This window comes from Anarrhichthys ocellatus, unplaced genomic scaffold (assembly GCF_004355925.1).
Source record: "Anarrhichthys ocellatus isolate YVR2014 unplaced genomic scaffold, GSC_Weel_1.0 scaffold113, whole genome shotgun sequence".
NCBI classification, from domain to species: domain Eukaryota; kingdom Metazoa; phylum Chordata; class Actinopteri; order Perciformes; family Anarhichadidae; genus Anarrhichthys; species Anarrhichthys ocellatus.
This window is the reverse complement of record NW_022280143.1, coordinates 632,205-659,984: the sequence shown is the minus strand read 5'-3', so window position 1 is coordinate 659,984 and position 27,780 is coordinate 632,205. Positions and strand designations below refer to the sequence as shown.

The window sequence follows — 27,780 nt, the reverse complement described above, 5'->3', positions numbered from 1 at the left end:
TGGCTGACATGGATGGAAACAATGCAACGTTTCGAAAATGTAAAAAAAAAAACATATGAACATGAAAATTTAATAAAAACACTAAATATTACAAAACTACCCAGGGTACCTTTTCACAAAACTGCATTTTCTAAGATATTCAGACAATGTGAAAAGTAGTAATTTTTGCTGAGTTTAAGTTCACTATAATTGACCAAGCTTCACTCTCATATCTTTGCTCTAAGTGTAGAATGTTCTAGCATATAATTCATTGCAAAGTCAACAAGCAATGAGAGGAAGCATGGGGCAGTGTTGTAAGTCAGTAAACTGTTGTGCCATTTCAAAATGCTGTATGTTTGAGCCGCAAAGGATATTAACTGCAAATATAATTACAATTTGTCACATCAAACTGCACTGTATAATTTAAAACTGTCATTATTCATGAAGAAATCAAACAGTGGAGCAGGACTCTTAGACATTGCCATTTCTCTTGCTGTCATATTTTCAATACTCTACTCTAGCCTACACCGCATTAATGCCTTTTATCAGCTATGGGTTTAGTTTCTCTAATTATTCTCTCATAATTCTCAGATCAGTAGCACTTTACTGGCAAAAGACAGTAAGGCTGGTCATTCAGCATGTAGATGCTGGTATCAACAACATCCCAACTGTATTGAAGTAAATGAAAAACCTTACTAAATCTGCTCCAAATGTGTTGTGGTGGCATTGTTTCATTAATAAGACAGTCTAACACTTGCATTTGGAGCACCTTTGCTTAATGGAAATGTTTTATCACACTCAGCCGTGCAAGTTGCCACTTTAAGTCAACCCACCTCAGCTTTAAACATGTTCTACCTTAAAGGGAAAGTTTGGATGCTTCGGGGTTGAATGAGGTACTTATCCATAATACTGCAGGTAATAATCCTTGTATTATCTACAATACATCGCCGCCAGTTTTTAGAAGCAGGTAAGATTACTGGGCACTCGAGCAAACCAATGTACTGCTGCGGATGGGGGCAGCAGTAAAACGTGTTTTAGCCACATAAAAAGGGCCACCTAAAAAATCGATATCAGCTTATAAGTGTATGGTATATTTGGAATATTTTCACCGCCATACGTTGCCATCAGACAGCCCTTCTCGACGGGGAGCTGAAAAAGTTATATCCACCTTCAAAGCCACAAGACTCCATTGTCAAAAACAGTATTTTTACCTCCCAGAAAAAAGGAGTTGCTGGTCTATCGCTGCCTCAATCGTTTGTTTGTTTGTGTTATTGTGTGACTTTGGTGAATCTGAACTAACTCATAAAACACCGAAGTCACACAATAACACAAACCAACCAATAGAGGCAGCGGTAGACCAGCAACTTCCATGTTCTGCAAGGTAAAGTTACTGTTTTTGTTTGCATTGTTGTGCTCCTGTGTCCTTACTCCAGTTTGTTTGTCCAAACTGGGTGCATGCTGATTTCCATCTACTGTAGGTAATACACTGACTGTACAACGCCACTTCCAAACATCCAAACTACCCCTTTATTGCCTTTATGATGCATTCAGATGCTGGTTCATTTACTTGAGCAATGAAGAGGATAATACATTATCTTCCTCAAGGCACGGGGATAACCTTGTCAATAAAACTTGTAAAGTGTCTTGTGCTTGGATAGATTTCTTACTGCCTATAGCCAATTGAAGCGTACAGTAATGTTGCTTACAGAATGGGCTGCAGTGCATTCACCAAGACGTGGGTTGAAGCAGCTCACGACAGTAGCATTTAATTTACTATAAGTGCAACGGTTCTTGTGGTCTGTATGTACTCCACACACATGCATTCTGTATATGCTGCCCTAAGCCCTGCTTTAGTGGTCACCTGTAAGCCTATTGGGAGCTTATATGAGGTGACGTTGGGGGCTTTTCTCTGTGCAAGAGTATTAGTGGTGCTAAAAACAATAATACCATCGGAGAGAAAAGAGGAGGGGGATCTTTCAGCTCCTCAGGAATCAGTACTCTTCATACTCACTTGCAGACGGCAAAAGCAGATGCACCTTTAGGATTCTAGACATGTTTAGCAAGTTGAAGGGTCTCTTCAGAGGCCCGCAGGTGCCAGCCGCTGCGAGGACCCCTGACCCAGCTCCGGCTCCAGCTCCGGCTCCAGCTCCAGCTAAGGTAAGACTTGTCTGGTGGTAGAAAATAGTGTGCTGTATATTCAGTGAGTAAATACAAATGTTCTTTATGAACTATAACATATTTTCATTCATATCTAGTTTCTCAAAGGGCAATCGATTCTTGTTTGATGCCCTGACAAGTGTTCAATAGCTTTCATACTGTTCAGTATGAGTCAGTGACAGCAGTGGAAGCCAAGACTGAAATCTGGAAAATGAAGTATTGTATCCAGCCTGTAATGCAGCAATTTGAATTTGTTTCCACTAAGATCACGGCAGTGGCTTCTTATCTGCTCCCCCATCCATTCAATTGCTCAGTACTCTTGCCAACAAAGAATCTAATAAAATTGTTTCATTACACAGACACCATTGATATCGCTCATTAGCCAACGGGCACTTTTAAATTTATTTCATCTCAAACACATCTTGTTTTTAAGAGAGCCGATCGGACAAGGGAGTAATTTGTCAAACGCTAAATTCACTTTTCTTTAAAAAGGCTTTCTTAATTAAAATGTCTCTCTAATGACCGTGGTTTAACTAATGAAGGCGAGCATCTGACAATGTGAAAAATGTTGATTTATCTTCTAGGAGGACAAGCCAGCCGATAAGGAGAATGAAGCCAAGAATGTGGACAAACCGCAGGGTAAGTCATCATTCATTTGAGAGGCTGAAATAGCACATTTAGAAACACGATTATTTTATGTCTGTTTCTGTTTTACTTAGTGTCAGATGGGCTTTCCACCTGTCCATCTCATGGTGAAAACTGTATGGGTGGACTGGATCATACAGAGAGTTTAGGAATATGTCGTCCCTTTCTGCTAAAATGACCCCAGCTAACCAAAGTCTACAGCTGTTCTCAAATCATTATTTTATCCTTATGGCTGTAATTTTTTTAAACAAAAGTTGGAGACTATCGTTGAGCTCCAAGTGGCTGCAATCAGCTTTGTGTGCACTTGTAAGGCCGAGCTATTGATCAAGAAGACAATCAGATCTTTTAAGACAACAGAAAGGCACACTCATTGACTGTTGACAGATTATCAATATGAAACGTTCAAGTTGTTCAACTTTTCTTGAGCTTATTGTCAGTCCAAACCTCATTGTCCCTGCTTTCTGAGGTCTATAACATAAAGTGAAATCCTGTGACTTGTTAATTGTGTTGCTTTAAGCTCAGTGGGTGTTTCATAAATCTATGGCCGGTCACCCAGTACAGCGGCTTAGAGGTAGAACTTAACCCCTAAACAACCCTAACCCTCAATTATATCACATAAACCACAAACATATTTGGCCTTTTAGACATTATACATTATCTCATTCATAACTTCTGTTTAGTCTTTCCACACTTTGTCTTTTTCCAAGCATGCCTGTATTTAACTAGTGCAGCGCGGATGCTGATGTTTTGCCTGATTGGTTCATATTGAACTCCGTCATTCTTGAAATGTGATTTGTATTACAATTTCTTCAACAATTATACTTTCTTGAGATTCTTTATAGCCATGTGAAATATATAGCGTCATTCTAACTCTTACGTAACTGCCAGAGGCTTCAGCTGTCCTCATCTAACAACAATGATGTTATTTGTGTAGTTCTTTTCAAAAAATACAAAGTTACAAGGTGTAGTGGCCATTTGTCGCATAAATCCAAATTAAACAAACAATAATCAAACGCCACTGATGCACCGTGGTCGGTATTTTACGCAGGCAGAAGAGAGTGGATTGTCCATACAGGATTCCAATTTTTGTATTTATTTAGTAAAGCAAACAAAACAAGCATACAAACAAAAAGAACAAAGAAAACTCCCGTCGTGCCTTCTCTCCTGTGCTGGTAAAAACTATAAGCCCACCCCGGTGCATGCTGGTCCTATCTGTCTACTCATATATATAGCCACAGGTGCCCACAGTAATTACCCAAACAACAAAAAATTATATAACTAAACAAATTACTGTTAAAGAGAAAAAACAATCTTAATATATCAAACATCTAGAATAATTAAACAATACTACTTATAAATGAAATAACAAAATACTAATAAATCTAATAAATAGCTCCAACACAGGGAAACAAAGTAAAACAAAGCAAATAAGTTAATGAAATTCAACTTGTAAAATATAAAATGATAAAATGCAAGGCTTTAAAAACGAGCATTACAAAAATCAAGTCTGGAGGAGATGAAATGTAACTATGATTGTTCCCCTTTCCCAGAACCAACTCCGGCTCCAGCATCAGCCCCTGCTGCAGGACCACCAGCAGCTCCTGCTCCAGCACCGGCCCCTACAGCAGCTCCAGCTAACCCTGATCAAGCTGGACCTGAGGGGTAAGACCTGCACCATTGGCAGTTTCATTTTTTTCTCTACCTGATTGGATATTTTGATTGCAGGGGAGATGCACTGTCAGTATAACGGAAGCATGGGCAATTAAAAAGAGTAGATGTAGTGTATTTATCGCTAGAGCCTCCAAACTCCAATTTAGCTTACCAAAACACATGCCTGCCAAGTGCACACTGACACCACAAACCAGTATCAAATGAATCACCCAATGGACACTAATTAATCTGATTCCCTGGCAAGATCGCAGAGAGAGAGCGAGAGAGACAAAGCCTTCATGTGTGAGATCTTTATCCCCCGATGCAACATGCATATTAGGAGGGGGATGACCTGAAAGTGGATTAAAAGCTTTTCAGCTTTTTAGGTTTAAGAAGCTCTTCAGGTCTGCTTCTGGCCAAGCAATAAAAACCATGAAGGCGACACATTCGGCTGATCCTCACAATTGTAAACACATTTTACTTTTCCAAATGTTGAGACATGTTGAAATGTTTCATCAGTGGATAATAAAGAGTGAGGAGGAGCTCTATGTGGAGCACAGTTAGATGTGTTTGGATTTGGAAATCTTACTTGGGGTAATACCAGAGTCAGACCTTTTTATTTTGGAAACTACATTTCAATCAGCAAAATTGGCGTGATCTTGGACTATAAAACAAAACATACATTTATATTGTGATGGACATAAATTAATAAATGTGAATGTCTGGATGCATTTGTCTAAACTCTAAAGTTTGAGTTAAGCACAAATGATAAGGTGTTTATGTGTGTTGTTTTTCTATCTGTAAAAAATAAGCATATTTCTTATTTACCTTACTAACTAACTTATTAGATATACCCAGCTGAAAGTTATGTCTAGTATAACAGTTAATAAATCATACCTTCATGAAGGTTATAAGGTCCAGTTTTTGCATGGTCATTGTGGAGGCTGGAGAGGTGTTTCTGTTGTTTAGCCTTCCTTCATTGATGTAAGTACGACTCACTGCCACCAGAGATTAAACCACAGCTGCAGTTTTGGCCAAAAGAGAGAAAGCATCTCACTCACCATTGAGTTGTAACAGCCTCCAAAGTCTCTTTATTTTCAATTGTTTCCGTAACCTAACTAATGCAACTAATGTGTAGCACTCAACTGCGGAGGACAGTACATCCTACACTGTGTCAATGGAAAGGAAGAGATGTCATCTCTCTGCCTTTCTGTTGTGCTTGTTGTAAACTGTCATAAGAATAGGTTTTTGTCTATGATTTGATGAAAGTGCTTAAGTTAAACATATTCGGGTAGTGGCGTTTCATTCGCAATGACTTGACATAAATACATCTGGCTCCCACAGTCAGCCAGATATAATGCTGAATCGTGTCCACTAGGGGGCGACATATGAGCACAGATGTCCTCTTCTCTGTACTGCTGAGGCTGAAGTTGCTGTATTTGTCAGCTGAGCCTTTCCACTTAAAATGTAATTTCGCAGTATGAATGTCTTTATTTGACATTACAAATTACAATGGAATTGCTAAACCATTAGCAATTCGTAAAAAATGTGGTGTAACGCACAGGAAGTAACAAGTTCAGAGTGTAGAAAAGTAGTTCCTGTGAATATGAAAGATTGTCACCACAGTTGCTGGTTTTACTGATTGAAGCGGTCAGTGATTAAACCAGCCACAGTAGTGTGGTTAGTCTGTCGGAATAAAAATGCACAGTTTCAAGCCCCTCTCATACTTGTAGGTTTTTAAGTGTTTTTACTTACATTTCAATTTAAACTTGTTATTTAGCCACTTGCAGGCAGCGGAAAAAGCAGTGAGCACAACATAGATATATTAGCTTACGTTTGTATGGCAAACTTGCTAGCATAAAGTTGGCCATTTAGACATTCAGCTGATGCAGCAACAGTTTAAATTGTTTCAGTTTTGTGTAAGTCCAATCTTACATTTTTGGTCGCTACTCCTGAGGGAAATATCTGGTTCTTTAGCTGCTAAATGCTTCACTATGTTCATCAGCTAGTCACTCGCTGTGTGTGCTGTTTGGTGCTGAGCTGGGAGTGAAGAGTGTTTTCTTTTTTTTACTTTTATTTACTAAAACAGGTGCTATTGTCCACCAGAGTGAAAATTTAAGACAAGCATAGAGACATGTCATATTATACGTCAGTGTCTGCAGCTCAGATCTAATCAGTCATGTTTAGAATATTGATGGCGCTCTGGGATGAAGGACTTCTCAAATACATATTTAGTTGAAGGACTCAAGAGCTCAAACTGGCTTCCGGGGTTTGCCAACTATTTTGCTTGCGATTGACACAATCCTAGCAAGAGTATTCTTAGATCTACCGTTTAGGTGACCGTAACAGGCAGGAAGGTGAAAAAGTTAAAACATTTTCAACAATAGTTTTGTACACTAGTTCTAAAATCTGCTGACTAACACCAAGGCCACTAAGTTTCCAGAGACGATAATGTCGCTGTGAGCATCTCTTTCAAATATACTCGAGAACTGTACTGAGGTATTTAAAGATTTCCACAGTTTCATCAGGTTGGACATCAAGTGAAACTGACTCTGTTTTCAGACCTTGTTTTGTGCAGTTAATTGATTGTTTTGTCTTTCTACATTGATTTCTAGCTGGCTAATGCGACACCATGTTTAAAGGGCCCTTGTGTGGGCCAGATAGGCAGCTTCACCTAATGTCTTTTCTGTGCTAGGTTAACTAAGGCCATTTTATCAGCATACGTAACCAATCTAAAATGTTTCTTGTTGATCATAAATTCTCTAGAACATCGCCTCAGACTGGTCTACAAATATTGTGCTATCGCCCTCATTACACGAGAAACAGGCCAATCTACCCTCTTCCATTATCATCAGATTAAAAAACAAGATTGTGTGGCTCATTTTTCTAATGTTATTTTCCATCTTCAGACAAGAGTCGGCCCCTCCCCCGCCCGCTCCCATTGTCATCAACAAGTATTCAGACCAGCAGCTCAGATCCATAGCCAAACGCATGAGAGAGAGACTGGATCTCTACAAGGAGAAAGTGACTGATCCAAATGCTTCATCCCCAGAGATCAGCCCTCCTGTCAGTGAGTACAAACACCTTTAGATTTGTGTCTTATGATTGTCATTGGGGCTTTATAGGCTGCAAATTATGAATATTTAAATTGCATTGTGTGTTCAAGCACACTCAGTCTTAATGTTGTCCTTTTAGCACCTTTGCTGCGCAAAGACAACTACACAAAAGTCATAGAGGAGAGGAAGAAGCAAGCAGAGGAGGAGCGCATAAAGAAGGAAGAAGCTGACCAGAAGAAGAAAGAGGCGCAGGAGAAGAAAAAGAAGGAGGCCGAGCAGAAGAAGAAAGAGGAGGAGGAGAAAAAGAAAGCAGAGGCCAAGAAGGAGGAAAAGGATTTGAAGACCAAGTTAAAAGATGCTGCCTGGTTTTCGGTGGACATTGTGCTGAAGCCATTTGAGGACCTGATGGACCCAGTGCTGGGGAATACCATTGACCCTTTCACAGACCGTCGCTACATCGCCTGGCTGAGCGTTGTGACTCTGGCCTTTAACTACAACACCTGGTTCCTTACGGCCCGTCTGTGTTTCCCGTACCACAATGAGAGCGCCATCCCTTACTGGTTCGTTCTGGATATGCTGGCCGACCTCATCTACTTCACGGACTCCAACATCTTCCAGGCCCGCAAACAGTTTGTCAAAGGAGGAGACATCATAGTAAGTCTGATGTAATCCCGGCCGATGGAGGCTGATACTGAGAATGATTTAAGATATAACAAAATGACAATGTTTTTCTCCACCTTTCAGAAAGACAGAGCGGTGACAAAGAAGAACTACAGAGATTCTGAGAGATTCATGGTACTGTGACTTGAATTCTTTGAACTTAGGGTGAACTCGTCTCAGTGACCTCACACATCTGTCTCTCCTCAACAGCTGGACCTGATCTCCCTCATGCCATTCGACTTGCTATATGTCCAGTTCGGATTCAGGTCCATTTTCAGATTCAATCGCCTGCTAAAGGTGAATTTAATCATGTGTTACGAAGGCCAGTCAATTGATTAAAGATTCTGTGTCCTTCCTGTGGTGGCCTTGGCTGACATTTTCATGCTTACTCTCAAGGCGGATACATTTTTTGAGTTCAGTGATCGTCTAGAGAGCATCATGGCCAAGGCTTACATCTGGAGGTTAGTCACATGAAAGAAATTAAGCAAGTATGATAATGCCATTTTTGTTGTTATCATATATACATCATTTTAAAAAATAACTGAAAAGATCAGGGTGGCCAGTGTGTGTCTGATGGGAACTCACCTTTTACAACATTAAGACGTGAAAAAATAATGAATACAGAGCAATAGACAGACAAGTCTTTACTTTTCTATCAGAGTGATTCGGACCATTGGATATCTTCTCTTCATGCTCCACCTCAACGCCTGCTTCTACTATGTGGCTTCAGACTACCAGGGCATCGGGAAAACTAAATGGGTCTACTCCGGTCTGGGCAGTGCGTAAGTACAGAAACTTTATATTCCTGCTTGCGTTTGAGTGTATGGCATTCTTGTTTGGTTTTTCTCCGAATTGCAAACTTCTAAAAAGTGTATCTAAGTATCTGTAATGTGCTCTTTCTGACTATTATTTACCATGATAATACTACCACTGCTAATAGTTTACCACATTTTGTCAAATTAAAAATGAAAACTGATCCTTTTAGACTTCGGTAATGTGATCAGTGTAAAAGACACTTGGTCCCAGTTTAAAAGGAAACACTTTTACCAGCATCGATGAACATCAGCGCATTTGTTACTTTTTTGGGAGTTATTTAAGTTAACGATTTATTAATTAATGATGAGTTTAAAGTAATTCCTCTTTGGTTTTTTTAAGACTCACAATTGATAGGGCTGCCATGCATGACAAAATGTGACGACATGGGCATCAATACATAGCTTTTAGAGTCAGTGCAATGCTTGCTGCACTGAAACAGAGTTCCAGTTGTCTCCATCCCTGAGATATCCAAAGACAGTCACGAATTTAAAAAATGTCTCGTATGTTCCATCTCTGCTGCTGCTGCTGCAGTTACCTCAGCTGCTTCTTCTATGCGGAGAAGTCCCTACTGCTGATCGCTGAGTTGCCATTTCCAGACACCATGTTCGGACAGATCTTTCAGATGACAAACTACCTTTTTGGGGCTTTCTTTATGTCCATCATTCTTGGCCAGGTAGTTAATTTGTAATATTTTTTAAATCTTTTATTGCTCTTTTTTTTCCATTATTATTTATCTTTTTTTTTTTAATTAACCTGTATTTGGATTATTTTGCTTTCGATTTGCAAAGTTTTTTTGTGTGAAAATTCGGCAGCAAGATGTCAAGGGAATCAAACTAGAAAAAGGGGAGAATTAACAATGATTCCTCCCAAACACATGCACACACATACACACATATTCTATCTGTCTGTCCAAAAAACAGCCCAATGACACATAGACTTGTTTGTAACAGCCCCTCTTATGCCCCCACCCTCTCCACAGGTACCTGCGTTGTTACTACTATGCTGTCCGCAGTCTGATCAACATCGGGGGTCTTAACGAACCCCATACCGTCTTTGAGATTACCTTTCAGATGATTAACTTTTTCGTGGGCGTCTTTGTGTTCTCCAGTTTGATTGGACAGGTAACATAGAGAGTCCCAAAATGCTCAGTTCCTCTGGAAACCTGATAGAAATCAGCACCTCTAAATTAGCATGTCTCTTCCCACTTGTCTTGTTAATGTAGTGACAGATAAATGAAACCCTTTGAGTTAGAAATCACAATCATCAGGCATACTAGTTTCACTAACACCCCATCATCTGTATCACTGGTTTCCTGTGTGTCAAAAAGGTGGGGTGGGGTGTAATTGACCGTAGTAGTTATTTTCCTTAGTTGATGTATTTGTTCTTACCGTCATCTGGCCTCAGATGAGAGACGTCATCGGTGCAGCCACAGCAGGACAGACCTACTTCAGATCCTCCATGGACGGCACCGTGGACTACATGGTGAACAACCACATCCCCTCTTTGGTGCAGAACCGAGTCCGCAACTGGTACACCTACACCTGGGACGCACAGGGCATGCTGGGTCAGTAACACTGGTTCAGCTCAGTTTTTACAGAATGTTAGAAAGCCTTGTAAGAAACCAGTTAGTCCTTCACATATATCACCTTAAAAAAGTTGTACTACTTCCCTATGTAGCTCCAGACTCATGTGACCCCAGAATAAATTCCCTGTTTCATCTCGATGCTTTTAGATGAGTCCGAGTTGCTGGATAAGATGCCTCTGGTGATGAGAACCGCCATCGCTGTGGACATCAACCTGTCCACCTTTCAGAAGATAGATCTTTTCAAGGTGCCTTTTCAAGACACCACTAACACAACAAATTAGGCATACTGCAGCCTGCGAATTAAGTCAATTAAATATAGCTTTTCTTCTACAGGGCTGTGACCAGCAGATGTTGGTGGACATGTTACTGAGGCTCAAGTCTATTGTCTATTTACCTGGAGACTTCGTCGTAAAAAAAGCGAGTTCAAATTGTTATATCGTCACCTGAAATTCTATATTTGAATCTTTATCATCCTTCAAAACCCCATGAGTACAACCTTTGTGTAAATATATACTGTCTATTCTTCTGTACATTATTTGTCATGTTTCTGCATGTGTAAATAACTTTGCTCTCTCTGCAGGGCGACATCGGCAAAGAGATGTACGTAATTAAAAGCGGTGCGGTGCAGGTGGTGGGAGGACCTGACAACAGCATTGTGTTTGTCACACTGAAGGCTGGATGTGTGTTTGGAGAAATCAGGTAGGAGAAACAAATACAAAGTCTGAAGAAAGAAACCTTAGAGCGTTGTTAATTCTAGTTTTCACACTGTGATAAACATCATCACGTTTAATGTTCAAATTCATCACGTTTAATGTTCAAATTCAATGTAATGCCCCTGATTAGAAGATGATAGATTCAAATTCACATTGTCATAACATCTTTTTGTTTCTCAGTTTGTTACAATCATCCAAAGACGGAGGGAACAGGCGGACAGCTAATGTCAAAGCCTTCGGCTTCGCTAACCTTTTTGTCCTGGAGAAGAAAGACCTGTTTGATATCCTGGTGCACTACCCGGAGTCTCAGAAAGTGTTGGCCAGGAAGGGAAAGTGAGTCAGAGGCCTGAAAGCAAACACACTGTATCACACCCTCACTGGGGTGAGCACCTGCACACTGCCACAAGTCAAGAAGGTGGTGAATCAACAAACAAATCAACAAACTTATTTATTGTCTTTATTATTTATAATTGTAATTATAATTTTGAATAATAAAAAAATGACTTAAAAATCATTAAAATTGCTGATCTTACATGCAGCACTTATTTACAGTTGTTACCTACATGCGACTACGTTTCTCTCTCATATCAGAACACTTGTTCCTGTTTTTAAGCGGCAAATTGACATTTTCAAATTGTTCTTTTTTCTTATAGATAATTGTTTGAGAGACCACAGCCAATTCTCCAATTTTACAACCAATATGTTTGAACAAGCTTTGCAATATGCATAATACCAGAGGCTGTTTGTTGAGCCAGCTTCTCTGTTTCTGCGTGTGCAGGAAACTCATGAAGGCGAAGGGTCCAGCGGCAGCTAAAGCAGGAGTGGAAAAGGAGAAAGGACTGGCGCTGTTCGGACCCAAGCCACCCACACCCAAACTGCTGCGTGCTTTCGGTGGAAACATTAACAAGAACTTTTTTGACAAAATGAAGGTAACAACACCTACATTTTTATCTATATGTGGTCATTTCAAAGCTATTGCAGTTATGCTGATTGCTAAACCCATACTTTGTGTTTTCTTTTCCCCCAGGCTGCTGCTAGTGACCAGTGAGGATTGTAGTGAGTTTATTTTTCACTCCTTTTTGGGAGTCAATGCAGTTTTGTTTTGAACCTCTTACTACTTGCTCTTTTGTACTGAGTATGTATTTCCTATCATTTTAAGATTCATTGTTTAAAGCTGATGCTGCTGTTTCCCATTTTGTTTGACATGCTTGATCATGACACCATCAGATAACACGAGATCAGCAGAACTGCTCGACAAAACCCACCTAACTAAGACAACAAGCAGATTCAAACTCCAAACATGTATTTAAACACAAACTATTTTGATGAGATCTGCTTGAATAAATAATTCCTCGACTTAACTAAAGTTTACTTTCAGTGGCGTCTTGTCCTGTTTGTTTGCATGTTATGTTTCTGTCTGTCGGTTGTTTGTTTGCATGTTATGTTTCTGTCAGTTGTTTGTTTGTACAGAGAGAGAGAGAGAGAGAGATAGATATTATCATCAGCTAATGTTGAAGTGGACTGTGTGATATGTAAAGTGTGTTTATATTCAGAGAGACGAGACCGACAGAGAGAGAGAGAGAGAGAGAGAGGGGGACAGAGAGAGAGAGAGAGAGAGAGAGAGAGAGAGAGAGAGAGAGAGAGAATCAATCTAATCCCATTAGCCAGACAGGGACATTGTGAGGCGGTTAATTAACTAAGTGCTCTCTGTGTTTGTGAACTTATGAACTTGGAGTGGACTGAAATAACCCCAGCAGTCTAATTTTACATGATCTGCCTGTGAGTATCTACCATGTAGTTTATGTGTTATCCCATGATTAGATATATTCACAAATGCAATCAGTTCTGTGTGAAACGCAGAGGCAAACCTAACAGTTGTTTTTATTTATTTCAATAAACTTAATGGCAGAATTGGTAACCACTTTGTAATAATGAAAATGTATCCTATCCCTGACCTACTTTGGCTGATAATAATTCCCTTTTTCATTTGATCATTGATTATTAAGAAGACACAATTGTATTAATTATTAAGATGCATTTTTCCAACAAATCATAGTAATTAGACCTCAAATTAGGCCTCTTAAATGGTCCGTGGACTGGAGTCAGCACTGCAAAAGGACAGTTGTCATGCCTGGCAGTGACTGGCAGCTATGATCGCTGATCTGGTGTTGACTTCAGGAGAAAGGGGTGTGCCCAGAGGGAATTAATGCTTCTAAGAAATTGAATTGCCTCAGTCTGTTGTGTGGATTTCAGACGAGGACTACAGAGCATCCAGGGACTCTTGCCGCATTGGAAAGCGTTTCCAGGAGGACTGGTTGGCCTGTTTGCTGTAGCCCACACCGAGCCCCACCATGTTCAGCAGGTTTAAAAAGTTGATGGGGGCTCCTGAGCCTCCCTCTGGTGAAGGTGAGGCCACGCCTCCTACCCCACCTCCACCAGCTAAGGTAAGGCCTGGCCTCTTTTTAATATCTTACTATAAAACACCTGGACCAGAAAGGTGTTTTGAAAACATTTCTTCACATTCATGTTTGTGTAATCTGCATTTTTTCATATTTATTTTAGGTTTAGGGTAATATGTATTAGCATGTGTGCACCATTTAAACCAAACATTACATTAATCAGGTTCAGTACTCGCTACCTGCTCGTCACACTGTTTTAAAGGTAAGCCGTGGCTGGTAAATCAGATCAATTCTGAAGCAGCTTGGCACTGATGAAGGGCAGTCACTGCAGCTTCAGCAGGGAGGGTGGGCCTGCATGGGTGGATTTACTGTTGCTGGTTTACTGCTGGGCCTTCAATATGTTTCCTCAAACTGAGGAAGGGGACGCTGCTGAGGATGAACTACAAGTGTAGTTATGTACACACTTTAATCATTAGCAAATATCAGAAGTGAAACCTACCTTTGACATTTGCATGCTTTATTCACTTACAAACACTTACAGCTGATTGTTGGGCTTTGTCCCTTTTTGTCTCAAGACGTTGTTTGTCCACTTTCATCTGCACACTGGTACCAGTATTGTTTATTTACAGGAAGAACAGCCCCCTGAAAAGAAGGATGACGAAGAGCAGCCAAAGAAAGAGGACAAAAAACAAGAAGGGAAGACAGAGGGGGACAAAAAAGAAGAGAAGAAAGAAGAAGAGCCCAAGAAGGAAGAACCACAACCAGGTGAGAGGTCTAATATTTTGAGCTGATGTGGCTGCATGCAGATCATTGACACTTTGTCTTTCTGACTACAGATAAGGAGTTTTATCTGTATGAGGAATGAGACAATGAACTCAGACATGTTAAGACCAGCGTCTGAGCAATATACAGGTGCTGGTCATATAATTAGAATATCATCAAAAAGTTGATTTATTTCACTAATTCCATTCAAAAAGTGAAACTTGTCTATTATATTCATTCATTACACACAGACTGATATATTTCAAATGTTCATTTCTTTTAATTTTGATGATTATAACTGACAACTAAGGAAAATCCCAAATTCAGTATCTCAGAAAATTTGAATATTACTTAAGACCAATACAAAGAAAGGATTTTTAGAAATCTTGGCCAACTGAAAAGTATGAACATGAAAAGTATGAGCATGTACAGCACTCAATACTTAGTTGGGGCTCCTTTTGCCTGAATTACTGCAGCAATGCGGCATGGCATGGAGTCGATCAGTCTGTGGCACTGCTCAGGTGTTATGAGAGCCCAGGTTTCTCTGATAGTGGCCTTCAGCTCTTCTGCATTGTTGGGTCTGGTATTTCGCATCATCCTCTTCACAATACCCCATAGATTTTCTGTGGGGTTAAGGTCAGGCGAGTTTGCTGGCCAATTAAGAACAGGGATACCATGGTCCTTAAACCAGGTACTGGTTGCTTTGGCACTGTGTGCAGGTGCCAAGTCCTGTTGGAAAATGAAATCTGCATCTCCATAAAGTTGGTCAGCAGCAGGAAGCATGAAATGCTCTAAAACTTCCTGGTATACGGCTGCGTTGACCTTGGACCTCAGAAAACACAGTGGACCAACACCAGCAGATGACATGGCACCCCAAACCATCACTGACTGTGGAAACTTTACACTGGACCTCAAGCAACGTGGATTGTGTGTCTCTCCTCTCTTCCTCCAGATTCTGGGACCCTGATTTCCAAAGGAAATGCAAAATTTACTTTCATAAGAGAACATAACTTTGGACCACTCAGCAGCAGTCCAGTCCTTTTTGTCTTTAGCCCAGGCGAGACGCTTCTGACGCTGTCTGTTCAAGAGTGGCTTGACACAAGGAATGCGACAGCTGAAACCCATGTCTTGCATACGTCTGTGCGTAGTGGTTCTTGAGGCACTGACTCCAGCTGCAGTCCACTCTTTCTGAATCTCCCCCACATTTTTGAATCGGTTTTGTTTCACAATCCTCTCCAGGGTGCGGTTATCCCTATTGCTTGTACACTTTTTTCTACCACATCTTTTCCTTCCCTTCGCCTCTCTATTAATGTGCTTGGACACAGAGCTCTGTGAACAGCCAGCCTCTTTTGCAATGACCTTTTGTGTCTTGCCCTCCTTGTGCAAGGTGTCAATGGTCGTCTTTTGGACAACTGTCAAGTCAGCAGTCTTCCCCATGATTGTGTAGCCTACAGAACTAGACTGAGAGACCATTTAAATGCCTTTGCAGTTGTTTTGAGTTAATTAGCTGATTAGAGTGTGGCACCAGGTCTCTTCAATATTGAACCTTTTCACAATATTCTAATTTTCTGAGATACTGAATTTGGGATTCAGTCTGTGTGTAATGAATGAATATAATAGACAAGTTTCACTTTTTTGAATGGAATTAGTGAAATAAATCAACTTTTTGATGATATTCTAATTATACGACCAGCACCTGTATAGGTGCATGCTGTTTACATGAAATAATGTAAATATAGCATCTGTTATGCAGCTTTGCAGCTGATTAATTGATATCAGGAAGAAGGCCATGTACTATTCACATCACTTTAACCGTCCTCGCCAAGTACAGTAAATGCACAGGAAGTGGCATGAAGTACACCTTGTTCATACATTTAAGAAGCTAGTGTAGTAAACTACTCTAGGTTGCTTTGATTTTCATCTCATGGATTTATATTTTCGTCATTTGTGATTGTAAAGTGACGAGTCTCACTTCAGGGTGACATTTAAATACAGTTCCAGTGGTTTAAAATATTGTCAATATTGTCTTTGTTTAGTCCCTTTCCTGTTTTTTCTCTTGTGTCTTGATTTGTTTTACTTCCTGTTTTTGTGAGTTTTCCCTCCTTTTGATTGTCTACCCTGCCCTGGTCAGTTTATCCTGTCCTGCATTCGCCTCATCTCCTGCTCAGCTGTTCCCACTTCCCTTGGTAGTCGTTTATACCAGCTCAGTTCCGTTGTTCTTTGCCGGCTCATTATCTTTGCTGGAGTTTTGTTTGCTGTTTACCTGTTTTCTTCCTGCTTGCTGTTACCTGCCTGCCTGCATTTGGACTCACTGCCTGTAAGCTTTTTTGCAATAGATCTTTGAACTGCACCAGTCTGTCAGTCCATATCTGCATTTGGGTCCTTCCCTTGCTCACCTTAACTGTGACAAAATATCCTCCTAAAGACTGCATAATGTTCTTTAAATCTTTTTCTGCCCAGCTCTCTAGCACACTTTTATTAGAAATCATAAGAATCATGCTAATCTGCACTTTTTTGTAATTGTTATTTTAGCTTTTAATCTGAATGTATACTCCATTTAGTAGAGATCATATATTTTGCAGATTCTTGAGCCAAAGTTTACTTCAAATATTTATTTCTAAATGATTTATTTTTATGAACTAAAATCTGCAAGAAGGTAGAGGGTCTATTACAGTAATTAAAATTATTAAAGGGAAAATGTGCCACCTCTTGTGGATGTCTAATCAATGTATTGCAATGAAGAAATGAATTGCAATAACTGTATTGCAGGGGTGCCCACACTTTTTCACCTTGCGAGCTACTTTTAAAATGACCAAGTCAAAATGATCTACCAGGGCTCCCTGGCTATTGCAATGAAGAAATTAATTCCCCAGTGCGTGCTACTGTATGTTGACCAAGAAAGCTGATTTCTCCTGTTCGCTGAGCCCTGCCTACATGTACCAGGATGCATTGTGCGAGCTGTGATTTTGTACATTACACAACCTGGCCCAATCCCAATGTAAGGCCTGAACTCTCAGGGATTTACTGACATCACCTGATAAATGGTTGAGTGTGAAAGAGAAAGGCCAAATCCCAATGTCCCCCCTTACGGACTCACGGATTTTTAGGCGTGCTCCCTTCAAAATGTCTGAGAGAGAGTCCTCAAAACATTCTGATTTGACAGTGGGACAGCCCTAAACCCTCACAGACTTTACAGGAGCGCGATTGGGATTGGGCCGCTCTCTTTTTTTCAGTCTGATAAATTGACAAAATAAACTGTCAAAATGTCAAAGGAAATATTAACACTTCATTCAAACTGAACAGCTGCTCCACTGAAGTGTCTCCTTAGCAGCTCTCTCATTCTTTGGTGGCAGACCATTAAATTAGAAAAATATGACTTAAATCACCTTGCTGGTCTTGGTTGTCTTGGTTGTTTGTTTTTGGGATCCTGAAGAAGGTCTCCATTACACCTCTGTCCCAGTGAGGAGAAAAACCTTTCATGCATAGCTACGCACACATGGCTCGCCCTCTCTGGGTTGTCGTCGGCGTCGACAGCATCCATCTAAAAGACCATTGCAGGAGAATGTTTCTGTTTCTGTTGGCATCAGAGGGCAATTTCAGCAAAGGAACCACGAAGTTGTTCACTCTCAGCAGCTAAAGTGATAAAGGGTCTTCATCAGCGGTATCCTGGAGCGGCCTCTCTCCGGCTGAATACAGACGAATATCCAAGTCAGCCAAAACAATGTAAAAATGTAAAACCCTTTGATATGGTTGCTAGAAATTGACTAAAGAGTGCTGCTGTATTTCTCTTCCAGCTCCTGCCTCAGGACCTGCCCCAGCTGCTGCTGCTGCTGCTCCTGTTGCTGAAGGGTAAGAATTTATCCTATACTGTGTCTATCTAATGTAGTGCAAGTAAGGATAGGCTCAAGTCCCCTGCGACCCTGCACAGGTTAAGCGTGTATGGGACTTGGATGGACATGTCAGTACTACTGACATTTCAAGCTTTTAAAAGGGACCTTAATTCAGATTTCTTTTTCTTTCTGAAATACAAACTTTTCGATAACATTTGCTTTTTAGTCACAATCTCATCATCAAAAATGATTTGAAACATTATTGTTTCTGTTGTCTTTAATTAGCTATACCCTACTCATACTTACAGTAAATTAAGTGTCTGTGTAGCTGTATAATGACAATGTTTGAGAGCTTCTGATCTAAAGTGTGACACAAGTACAGTGTGGTACTTTATGTGGTACGACCTGGTGAACAAATATACCTCCAGAAATGTTAGTGCAGATGGTCCTTTATGTGTGATTGGTATTTTTTTACTTTGTAGCATTCAGTATTTACATAATTTCCAAACTTAAGACATAACTGTTACTGCTAATATCTGCCATTTAAAATCTAAACTTGTTCAATTTAATCTCCGAATACAGAACTATCTGTAACGGATAGAACAGTATACTCTGAGTAGCTGCAAGGTCTGCATTGTTTCAGCTCTCCTCACAATACGTACAGTGGACGTACTGTATGTTAGCTGCAGTACCAGCGGCCATGATCACAGTGTGACTCCTGTGACTCCAAAAGTAGGAAAGGCGATTAGGAGGCTTAGTGGTATTTGTGACTGAGAACGATCACTTAGAGCATTCACATGCAAGTGAAATACTCAAAGCCAGAGAATTAATTTTGTTCTTTGCAGATGATTTAATAAGTTTATGTTATTTTTGTATTGGCAAATGAACAATTGCTGAAATAGAGATTAGAGAGGTTTTAAAGAACATATTCATAAAATACTATATTTTCTCTTGGGTTCAAATAAGAGTGAAAACAGAAGTCCAACGTGTTTGTTATATAGATTATTATGATATAGAGCTATAGGGTTGTGTGTCTCTGCTTTTTCTTCCATCTCAGCAGATAAATAGTGACAATAATAATATGAACTATACTACCACATTTGCAAAATTGTCCCATTTAACTGAGGATACTCTTCTTCACTATATAAAATGATTCTCCAATTCAGCCCCCTCACTTCCCTCCTCTCTGATTTAGCGTCACCTTTTCTCTGGTAATCTTTTATTCACCCTTCTTTTTCCTTTGCTCCCTGTTTTCAGGGAAGAGGCCCCTCTTCCTCCTCCTCCACCTGTTGTCTACTTCCGTGAAATAGATGATACGCTCAGAAGTATAATAAAGAAGGCAAAAGAGCGGACACAGCTCCTCAGAGAGAAAGCCATAGACCCTTATGCCACTTCGCCAGAAATCACCCCACCTGTCAGTAAGTACGGACATGTTCAAAGCAACATGCAGACAGAAAACAGGCCAAAGGGCCATTTAACTCTCCGTCACTCTCTTTGTCTGCTTAGCACCTATTCTAAGGAAGGAGGACTACATCAGATTGAAGGAAGAGGAGCGAATAGCAAAAGAAGAAGCGGCCAAAAAGAAGGCAGAGGAGGCAGCCAAAAAGGCAGAGGAGAAGAAGAAAAAGGACGAGGAGAAAAGGCTGGAGGCAGAGAAGAAAGCCGAGGAGGAGAGGCTGGCGGAGGAGGCTAAGAAGAAAGCGAAGATCCTCCCAGACATCAGCTGCTCCTTCTTCGACGTCCTCTTCCGTCCAATCGAAAACCAGATAGATATCACACTGGGCCAGACCGTAGATCCTTTAGGTATGTATGGTGCACACAGGGAACAGGGCAGCTGAGATTAAATGAACATAAACACAAACAATAAATCTGTATGTCTGTTTCTCTCCAGATCGTCGGTACATTGCCTGGTTGTCCCTGGTATCATTGGCATTCAACTACAACGTTTGGTTTTGCACTGCGCGGTTGGTTTTCCCTTTCCATAATGAAACCAACAACCGCTACTGGATATTTTTCGACATTCTTAGTGATGTAGTGAATGTTATTGACATCATTGTTTGGCAGCCCCGACTACAGTTTGTCAAAGCCGGAGACGTTATTGTAAGTCACAAAACAAAATTGAGCGCCACAATGAGTGACTTGTGTGTAATCTGTATCTATGACAGTTTGCATATTGTTAAACTCGCCTGAACTGTAAAACGGTGTGTGATTTTCCCCGGCAGCAAGACGGACGTATGGCTAAGGTACATTATCGGAAATCACAACGATTTAAGGTGAGATGGTAATGATATATCAAGTCGTGGAAACTAACGAAGTACATTTACAAGTACTGCAATTAAATACAGCAAAATTTCTCATTATATTTCTACTTTACTTCATTTTTAGGGTGATTTTGTCTCCACTTCATTTATCTGACAGCCGTAGTTACTGGCTAATATAACATTAAGAAATATAAGACGATGCTAACCTCTTGCCCTTAGGTCTAGGTCTAGTTTTATATGATACCAGCAGCTTCACACTAGCTTTAAAACTGAGCCCGCTACAGCCTCTGAAAGACAGTTTGTCTGTTGGATTGTCAACAGGTAAAAGATTAAACCATTGGTTGCCAACCTTTTTGGATTGTGACCACTTACAACAAAACAGTGTTTGTTCATGTGTCAGATGACAATGAGTTCATAGCAGTTCCATCGAAGAGACAGTTCCCACCTTAACTTCTCACATGGTTTCATTTCAATAACTGCCCATGGCTCAAAGAACTGAAATGAGTCATTATTTCTCAAAAAAAGTAAAGCATTATTGCAAATGTGTGCAGCAGACCTCTGTTTTGTCTGTATTATCGTATTATCTCAGATTTGTCTTGTAACCCTTTGAAGGGACCCCACCCCTAGATTGAAAACCATCCATCCATCCATCCATTTTCCACCGCTTATCCGGGGTCGGGTCGCGGTGGCAGCAGGTCAAGCAGGCCGACCCAGACCTCCCTCTCACCGGCAATATGTTACCAGCTCATTCTGGGGGATCCCGAGGCGTTCCCAGGCCAGCTGGGAGATGTAATCTCTCCAGCGTGTTCTGGGTCTTCCCCGTGGTCTCTTCCCAGTTGGACGTGCCTGGAAAACCTCCAGTGGGAGGCGTCCAGGAGGCATCCTAATTAGATGCCCGAACCACCTCAGCTGACTCCTTTCGACGCGAAGGAGTAGCAGCTCTACTCCAAGCTCCCTCCTGATGACCGAGCTCCTTACCCTATCTCTAAGGCTGAGCCCGGCCACCCTACGGAGGAAACTCATTTCGGCCGCTTGTAGCTGCGACCTTGTCCTTTCGGTCACGACCCAGAGTTCGTGACCATAGGTGAGGGTAGGAACGTAGACCGAGTGGTAAATTGAGAGCTTTGCCTTCCGGCTCAGCTCCCTCTTCACCAAGACGGTCCGGTGCAGCGCCTGCTTTACTGCTGCAGCTGCACCGATCCGTCTGTCGATCTCCCGCTCCATCTTACCCTCACTCGTGAACAAGACCCCGAGATACTTGAACTCCTTCGCTTGAGGTAGGCACTCCGTCCCCACCTGGAGGGAGCAATCAACCGGTTTCCGGCAGAGAACCATGGCCTCAGATTTGGAGGTGCTAACTCTCATCCCCGCCGCTTCACACTCGGCTGCAAACCGCCCCAGTGAATGCTGGAGGTCACGATCCGAGGAGGCTAACAGGACCACATCATCTGCAAATAGCAGAGAGGCGATCCCGAGACCCCCGAGACTGACGTTCTCCGCCCCCAGGCTGCGCCTAGATATCCTGTCCATGAAAATCACGAACAGGACCGGTGACAAAGGGCAGCCCTGGCGGAGGCCAACACCCACCGGGAACGTGTCTGACTTATTGCCGAGAATGCGGACACAGCTTCTACTGCAGTCGTACAGAGACCGGATCGCCCGTTGCAACGGGTCCGGCACCCCATACTCCCGCAGCACCCCCCACAAGACCCCCAGACGGACCCGGTTGAAAGCCTTCTCCAAGTCCACAAAGCACATGTAGACTGGTTGGGCAAACTCCCAGAACCCCTCCAGTAGTCTTGCGAGGGTAAAGAGCTGGTCCACTGTTCCACGCCCGGGACGGAATCCGCACTGCTCCTCTTGAATCTGAGGTTCGACAAGCGGTCGGAGCCTCCTTTCCAGCACCCTGGCATAAGCCTTCCCCGGGAGGCTGAGTAGTGTGATACCCCGGTAAGTCGAGCACACTCTCCGGTCCCCCTTTTGAAGATGGGAACCACCACCCCGGTCTGCCATTCCATGGGCACTGATCCCGACCCCCATGCGACATTGAAGAGGCGTGTCAGCCAGGACAGCCCAACTATGTCCAGCGCCTTCAGCATCTCAGGGCGGATCTCATCCACCCCCGGCGCCTTGCCACCAAGGAGCTTTTTAACTACCTCAGCGACCTCTGCCAGGGATATGGGTGAGCCTCCCCCTAGGTCCTCAGGCGCTGCCTCCTCTGCAGAGGACATGTTGGTCGGGTTTAGGAGTTCCTCAAAGTGCTCTTTCCACCGACCGACGATGTCCTCCGTCCGGGTTAGCAGTTCCCCCCCCCTCCTGCTGAGAACAGCCTGGGGTAAGCCCTGCTTTCCTTCCTGAGCCGTCGGATGGTTTGCCAGAACCTCCTTGAGGCCAACCGAAAGTCCTTCTCCATGGCCTCCTCGAACTCCTCCCATGCCCGAGTTTTAGCATTCGCGACCACCGCAGCTGCAGCCCTTCTGGCCTGCCGGTACCTGTCAGCTGCTTCAGGAGACCCCTGGGCCAACCAGGCCTTGAAGGTCTCATTCTTCAGCTTGACGGCTTCCCTCACCTCAGGTGTCCACCACCGGGTTCACGGGTTGCCGCCACGACAGGCACCGATGACCTTCCGGCCACAGCTCCTGACGGCCGCGTCCACAATAGAGGCTTTGAACATGGTCCATTCGGATTCCGTGTCCCAAACCTCCCTCGGGATGTGTGAGAAGTTCTTCCGGAGGTGGGAGTTAAAGACCTCCCGGACAGGGTCCTCCGCCAGACGTTCCCAGTTCACCCTCACTACACGTTTGGGTTTGCCGGGTCTTTCCAACCGGTTCCCCTGCCATCTGATCCAACTCACCACCAGATGGTGATCAGTTGACAGCTCTGCTCCTCTCTTCACCCGAGTGTCCAAGACATACGGCCGCAGATCAAATGATACGATTACAAAGTCGATCATTGATCTCCGGCCTAAGGTGTTCTGGTACCAGGTACACTTATGAGCCACCTTATGTTCGAACATAGTGTTCGTTATGGCCAAACCGTGGCAAGCACAGAAGTCCAATAACGAAACACCATTCGGGTTCAGATCGGGCAAGCCGTTCCTCACAATCACCACCCGCCAGGTTTCTCCGTCATTGCCCACGTGAGCGTTGAAGTCCCCCAGGAGAACTATGGAGTCGGTAGGCGGCGCCCTTTCCAGGACCCCTCCCACCGACTCTAAGAAGGCCGGATACTCCGAACTGCTATTTGGTGCATAAGCACAAACCACAGTCAGAGCCTTGCTCCCCGCAACCCGTAGGCGCATGGAGGCGACACTCTCGCTCTCCGGGGAGAACTCCAACACAGCGGTGCTCAGCCGGGGGCTCGTGAGTATCCCCACTCCCGCCCGGCGCCTCTCACCCTGGGCAACTCCGGAAAAGGACAAAGTCCAACCCCTCTCCAGGAGCTTGGTTCCAGAGCCAACGCTGTGTGTGGAGGTGAGTCCAACTATTTCTAGCTGGTATCGCTCCACCTCCTGCACCAGCTCCGGCTCTTTCCCCGCTAGCGAGGTGATGTTCCACGTCCCTAGAGCTAGTCTATGCCACCGGCTATCGGCATGCCCGGGCCTCCCGCCCGACCCACCGCCCGGTCTGCATAGCACCCGACCCCGATGCTTGTCCCTGCGGGTGGTGGGTCCACAGGGTGGCTGCTCCATGGTGTTTATTCGGGCTGAGCCCGACCGGGCCCCATGGGCAAAGGCCCGGCCACCAGACGCTCGCCTACGAGCTTGAAAACCACTTGACTAAACTATCCAACTGTATATGAAGTGATTAAAATTAGCTCTACCTCAACCAGCTGCGAGGGTTAAATACCATTATAGTGCATCAGTATTAACAATCTAATAATGTCATCAATAATAATATATCAGTCATTTACTTTACTTTAATGCTTGAAGTAGATTTAGCAGATCATTTTACTTGAGTCAAATTTTAAATGAAGGACCTTTACTGGTATCTTCACAATGTGTTACCACTTCTTTTACTTAAGTAAATGATCTTCTTACTTCCTCCACCAATGTGTGTCCCGCCAAAGTTAATCTTTTGTGGGAGTTATGGGGATCAAATCATAAAATTTAACGAACCTGTTGTGAAACAAATCCAAGTTTTAGATTTTTTTTTTTATTCTTCTCTTTTTAGATTGATATCTTCAGCATCCTCCCCTTTGACCTTCTCTGCCTGCACTTTGAATTCTCCACCATATACAGAGTCAACCGCTTCATCAGGGTAGGCAGCCGACTGATCCTTTTTACTAATGATGTAAATGAAGAAACAATGTAAATGTAAATACAAATATTTTAGTTTCAAAAGGCTTCATATATCCGGTCCTTGTTTGCTTTCTTGTGTGTTCTAGATTGAGTCCTTCTTTGATTTCAGCGATAAACTTGAGAGTATCATGGCCAAGGCCTACATCTGGAGGTAAATGCTCCTGGAACAATGACAGGAAAAAATCAATACAATTTTTTTTTTTAAATCAAGTTCTCAGTACACCGTTTGTAAACTTCTACTATTAGATGAACTGTACAGTTGAGTTGTTAAGTTGGCTGTAAGCAGAAAATGATGCTTGTTCAGAGTTACCATTTACTTTTCAATTGCTTGTCGTTTCGTCTTTGTACATAAATTGTTTGGATATTACCTGACACTCCTGTTCAAACTCTACAGATTATACATTGTTCTGAATTCTCAGTCATCAATTTTATTTGTTACGTTTTGCATCTTCTGCTTTTTTTCACAGCCAGTATATATGCTGTTATTTGTTTAGTTTATAGTTTTTCCACTACTTTATCATAGTACTTGCAACTAAAATGACCATTACGCTATACACTGATCGGTTCAGTTTCTTCTAATCCTTTTCTATCGCTGTCTTTCTAATGCAGAGTGATTCGCACCACAGGTTACCTGCTCTACGCCCTCCATCTCAACAGCTGTGCGTACTACGTTGCCTCCATGCACCAGGGTATTAAGACGACCACATGGGTGTATGATGGAGAGGGCACGGCGTATGTACTTTTTTTATTTTGTCTCAATTGTGATTTATTCAATTCAATTCAATTCACTTTTGTATAGCCCAAAATCACAAATTTGCCTCAGAGGGCTTTACAATCTGTACACATACAACATCCTCTGTCCCGGAACCCTCACATCGGAACTTGAAAAACTCCCCCAAAAAACCTTTAACGGGGAGAAAAGAGGAAGAGACCTTAGGGAGAGCAACAGAGGAGGGATCCCTCTCCCAGGATAGACAGAAGTGCAATAGATGTCATGTGTACAGAAGGAACAACATAACAGAGTTACAACACATTCAATGCATATGGCAGAACCACGCAGGAGATTTATAGACGTTGTTGCCAGAGCTCTCCGTGGTGCTGAAAACCAACCCCTCTTTGTGACTCTGTCCATGGTGCTGAAAATGACTCTATAGTAAATCCCTCCCTATTTACTATGCCGGTGCAGTGCTAGTTGAAAACATGTCTGTTCAGAACAAGCCAAATTATTGTCCTGCGGTGTTGCTGCCTGCGGCTTTCTTCAAGATCCGCTCATACAATCAGCATCGCTCTCAACACTGCACTTCCAACACCTGCCACAAAATAGTTGCGTCACACACACAAGTAGCGGCTACTCACGGTGAGAAACACCAGGGAAATGCACTCTCGTTCATACGAAAAAAAAACACCAGGGGCAGACTTTACTGAAGGCAAGGCAGGCAACCTGGGCCTGAAGGGAATTCCTTCAAATTTGGCATACACATCAAGATGGATTCTGGGATAAATTAATTACATTAATGTGACCTCACGTCTGTCCCATTCTTGTGAAGGCGATATCTCAAGAATGCCTGGAGGGAAACATCCATTTGGAATTAAAGGATGAACTAGTTGATTTTTGTGGGTAAAGGGCAACGTGACCTCACAAAATGCATTTTTAGCCATAACTCAAGACTTCATATGCTAATTATGAAAATGTTACACTAATGTCTAAATTAATTATAATGATAAAGAGACTACATTTTGGGCAAACGTGGGTGAAAAGTGCAACTTGACTGGTTGGCGGAGGCATACAACCACAAGGTGGTAATTCTAGTTTATGACATATCATACAACTTTTTAAAGGCATACTAACATTTTTACTAACATTTTCATGACATAATATACTATGACCTTTTTATATGAAATGTTTTATGGTAAACTACACTATGATACTTTTCATGACATACTACATGGTTACTTTTTGGCACATATACTCTAAGCCTGTTTTAGCTTAATTTTATACCATGACATTTTTATGGCATACTATACTGACTTTATGATACATTGTATAATGACTTTAAAGGAAATGTTTATGGCATACTGTACTATGACTTTTTTCAACATGCTGTACTAACTTTTTTCGACTTACTATACTATAACTTTTTTGTGTATTTTGGCTTTTTTTTAATTTTTTTTAATTTTTTCCCGTTTTTAATGATGTAACATAATCTGTCTTTTTCATGACATACTATGCTATGACGTTTTCCACATAATGTACTATGTCTTGACTTTTCATTACATACTATGTCCTTTTTATGATGCATGTAATTATTTTTGGACACTGACTTTCTATTGCTTTTCATTTCATTTCATAGTATACAACTACTTTTCTTTTCGTTTTGTTCAAACTAAACTATTGCTTTATCATAACTTATTTGACATACTATACTATAAATATTTTGACTTTTTATACATTTGCACACTTTACCATTACTTTTTAAATTCTTTATCAACTATGTCTTTTGCTTGTAACTTTTTGGGACATACTATTCTAGGCCTTTTTGACAAACTATACCGTTACATTTTTTTTTGTTATTACACTATGAATTTATGTTTTGTACATACTATTCTATGACATTTTCTTGGCATACTGTACTGTGACTCTTTATTGCAAAGTTAAGCTAGATTCCTCTTGTACACGAGAGCCCCCTTTAAAGGGGGCTAGAGGGGGGGGGGGGGGGGGGGGGGGTGACAGAGTACACACTTGTACAATTCACTTTTGCGAAACGAATAAAATTATATTTTATGACATATCATATACCTGTGTAACAAAGAGATTCTGGGCGAAACAACCATGGGAGCCATTTTACACACTGAAAAACACAATTATACATGAACTAAGATCATATCTAGAAGATATCTAGAAGTTTTACCACAATACCACGTTTTTTTGGGCAAAAACCTGCATACTATGCTCTTTGTTTTGGTCTC

General features: G+C 41.9%; 3 protein-coding genes across 7 annotated transcripts in view; 2 read left to right on the top strand and 1 right to left on the bottom strand.

Moving 5' to 3' along the window:
• The first annotated feature begins 2,031 nt into the window (after window positions 1-2,031).
• Window positions 2,032-12,309, top strand: cngb3.2 (cyclic nucleotide gated channel subunit beta 3, tandem duplicate 2). Its single transcript, XM_031876710.1, has 17 exons — window positions 2,032-2,136; window positions 2,721-2,775; window positions 4,332-4,443; window positions 7,341-7,501; window positions 7,627-8,141; window positions 8,232-8,282; window positions 8,358-8,444; window positions 8,544-8,608; window positions 8,807-8,929; window positions 9,943-10,084; window positions 10,368-10,527; window positions 10,696-10,793; window positions 10,882-10,965; window positions 11,129-11,247; window positions 11,442-11,594; window positions 12,040-12,190; window positions 12,289-12,309. Exons 1-17 carry the CDS (start codon window positions 2,032-2,034, stop codon window positions 12,307-12,309), a joined length of 2,202 nt encoding a protein of 733 aa, XP_031732570.1.
• nsmaf (neutral sphingomyelinase (N-SMase) activation associated factor) overlaps window positions 11,202-27,780 on the bottom strand; it is a 33,570-nt gene continuing 16,991 nt past the window's right edge. For 2 of the 5 annotated variants that reach the window (XM_031876699.1, XM_031876700.1), the window contains exon 30: window positions 18,095-20,086. In XM_031876699.1, the coding sequence (XP_031732559.1) occupies window positions 20,026-20,086 (61 nt within the window). In that variant the 3' untranslated portion in view covers window positions 18,095-20,025. Of the gene's footprint in view, window positions 11,608-13,788; window positions 14,303-17,741; window positions 17,964-18,094; window positions 20,087-27,780 lie in introns of those variants that run through there. The other 3 variants (XR_004213838.1, XR_004213837.1, XM_031876701.1) reach the window with 3 other exon arrangements.
• LOC116399501 (mediator of RNA polymerase II transcription subunit 18-like) lies at window positions 13,525-14,492 on the top strand. The gene is made up of 2 exons (XM_031876704.1): window positions 13,525-13,705; window positions 14,290-14,492. The coding sequence occupies exons 1-2, from the start codon at window positions 13,613-13,615 to the stop codon at window positions 14,449-14,451; spliced, it is 255 nt and encodes an 84-aa protein (XP_031732564.1). The 5' UTR covers window positions 13,525-13,612; the 3' UTR covers window positions 14,452-14,492.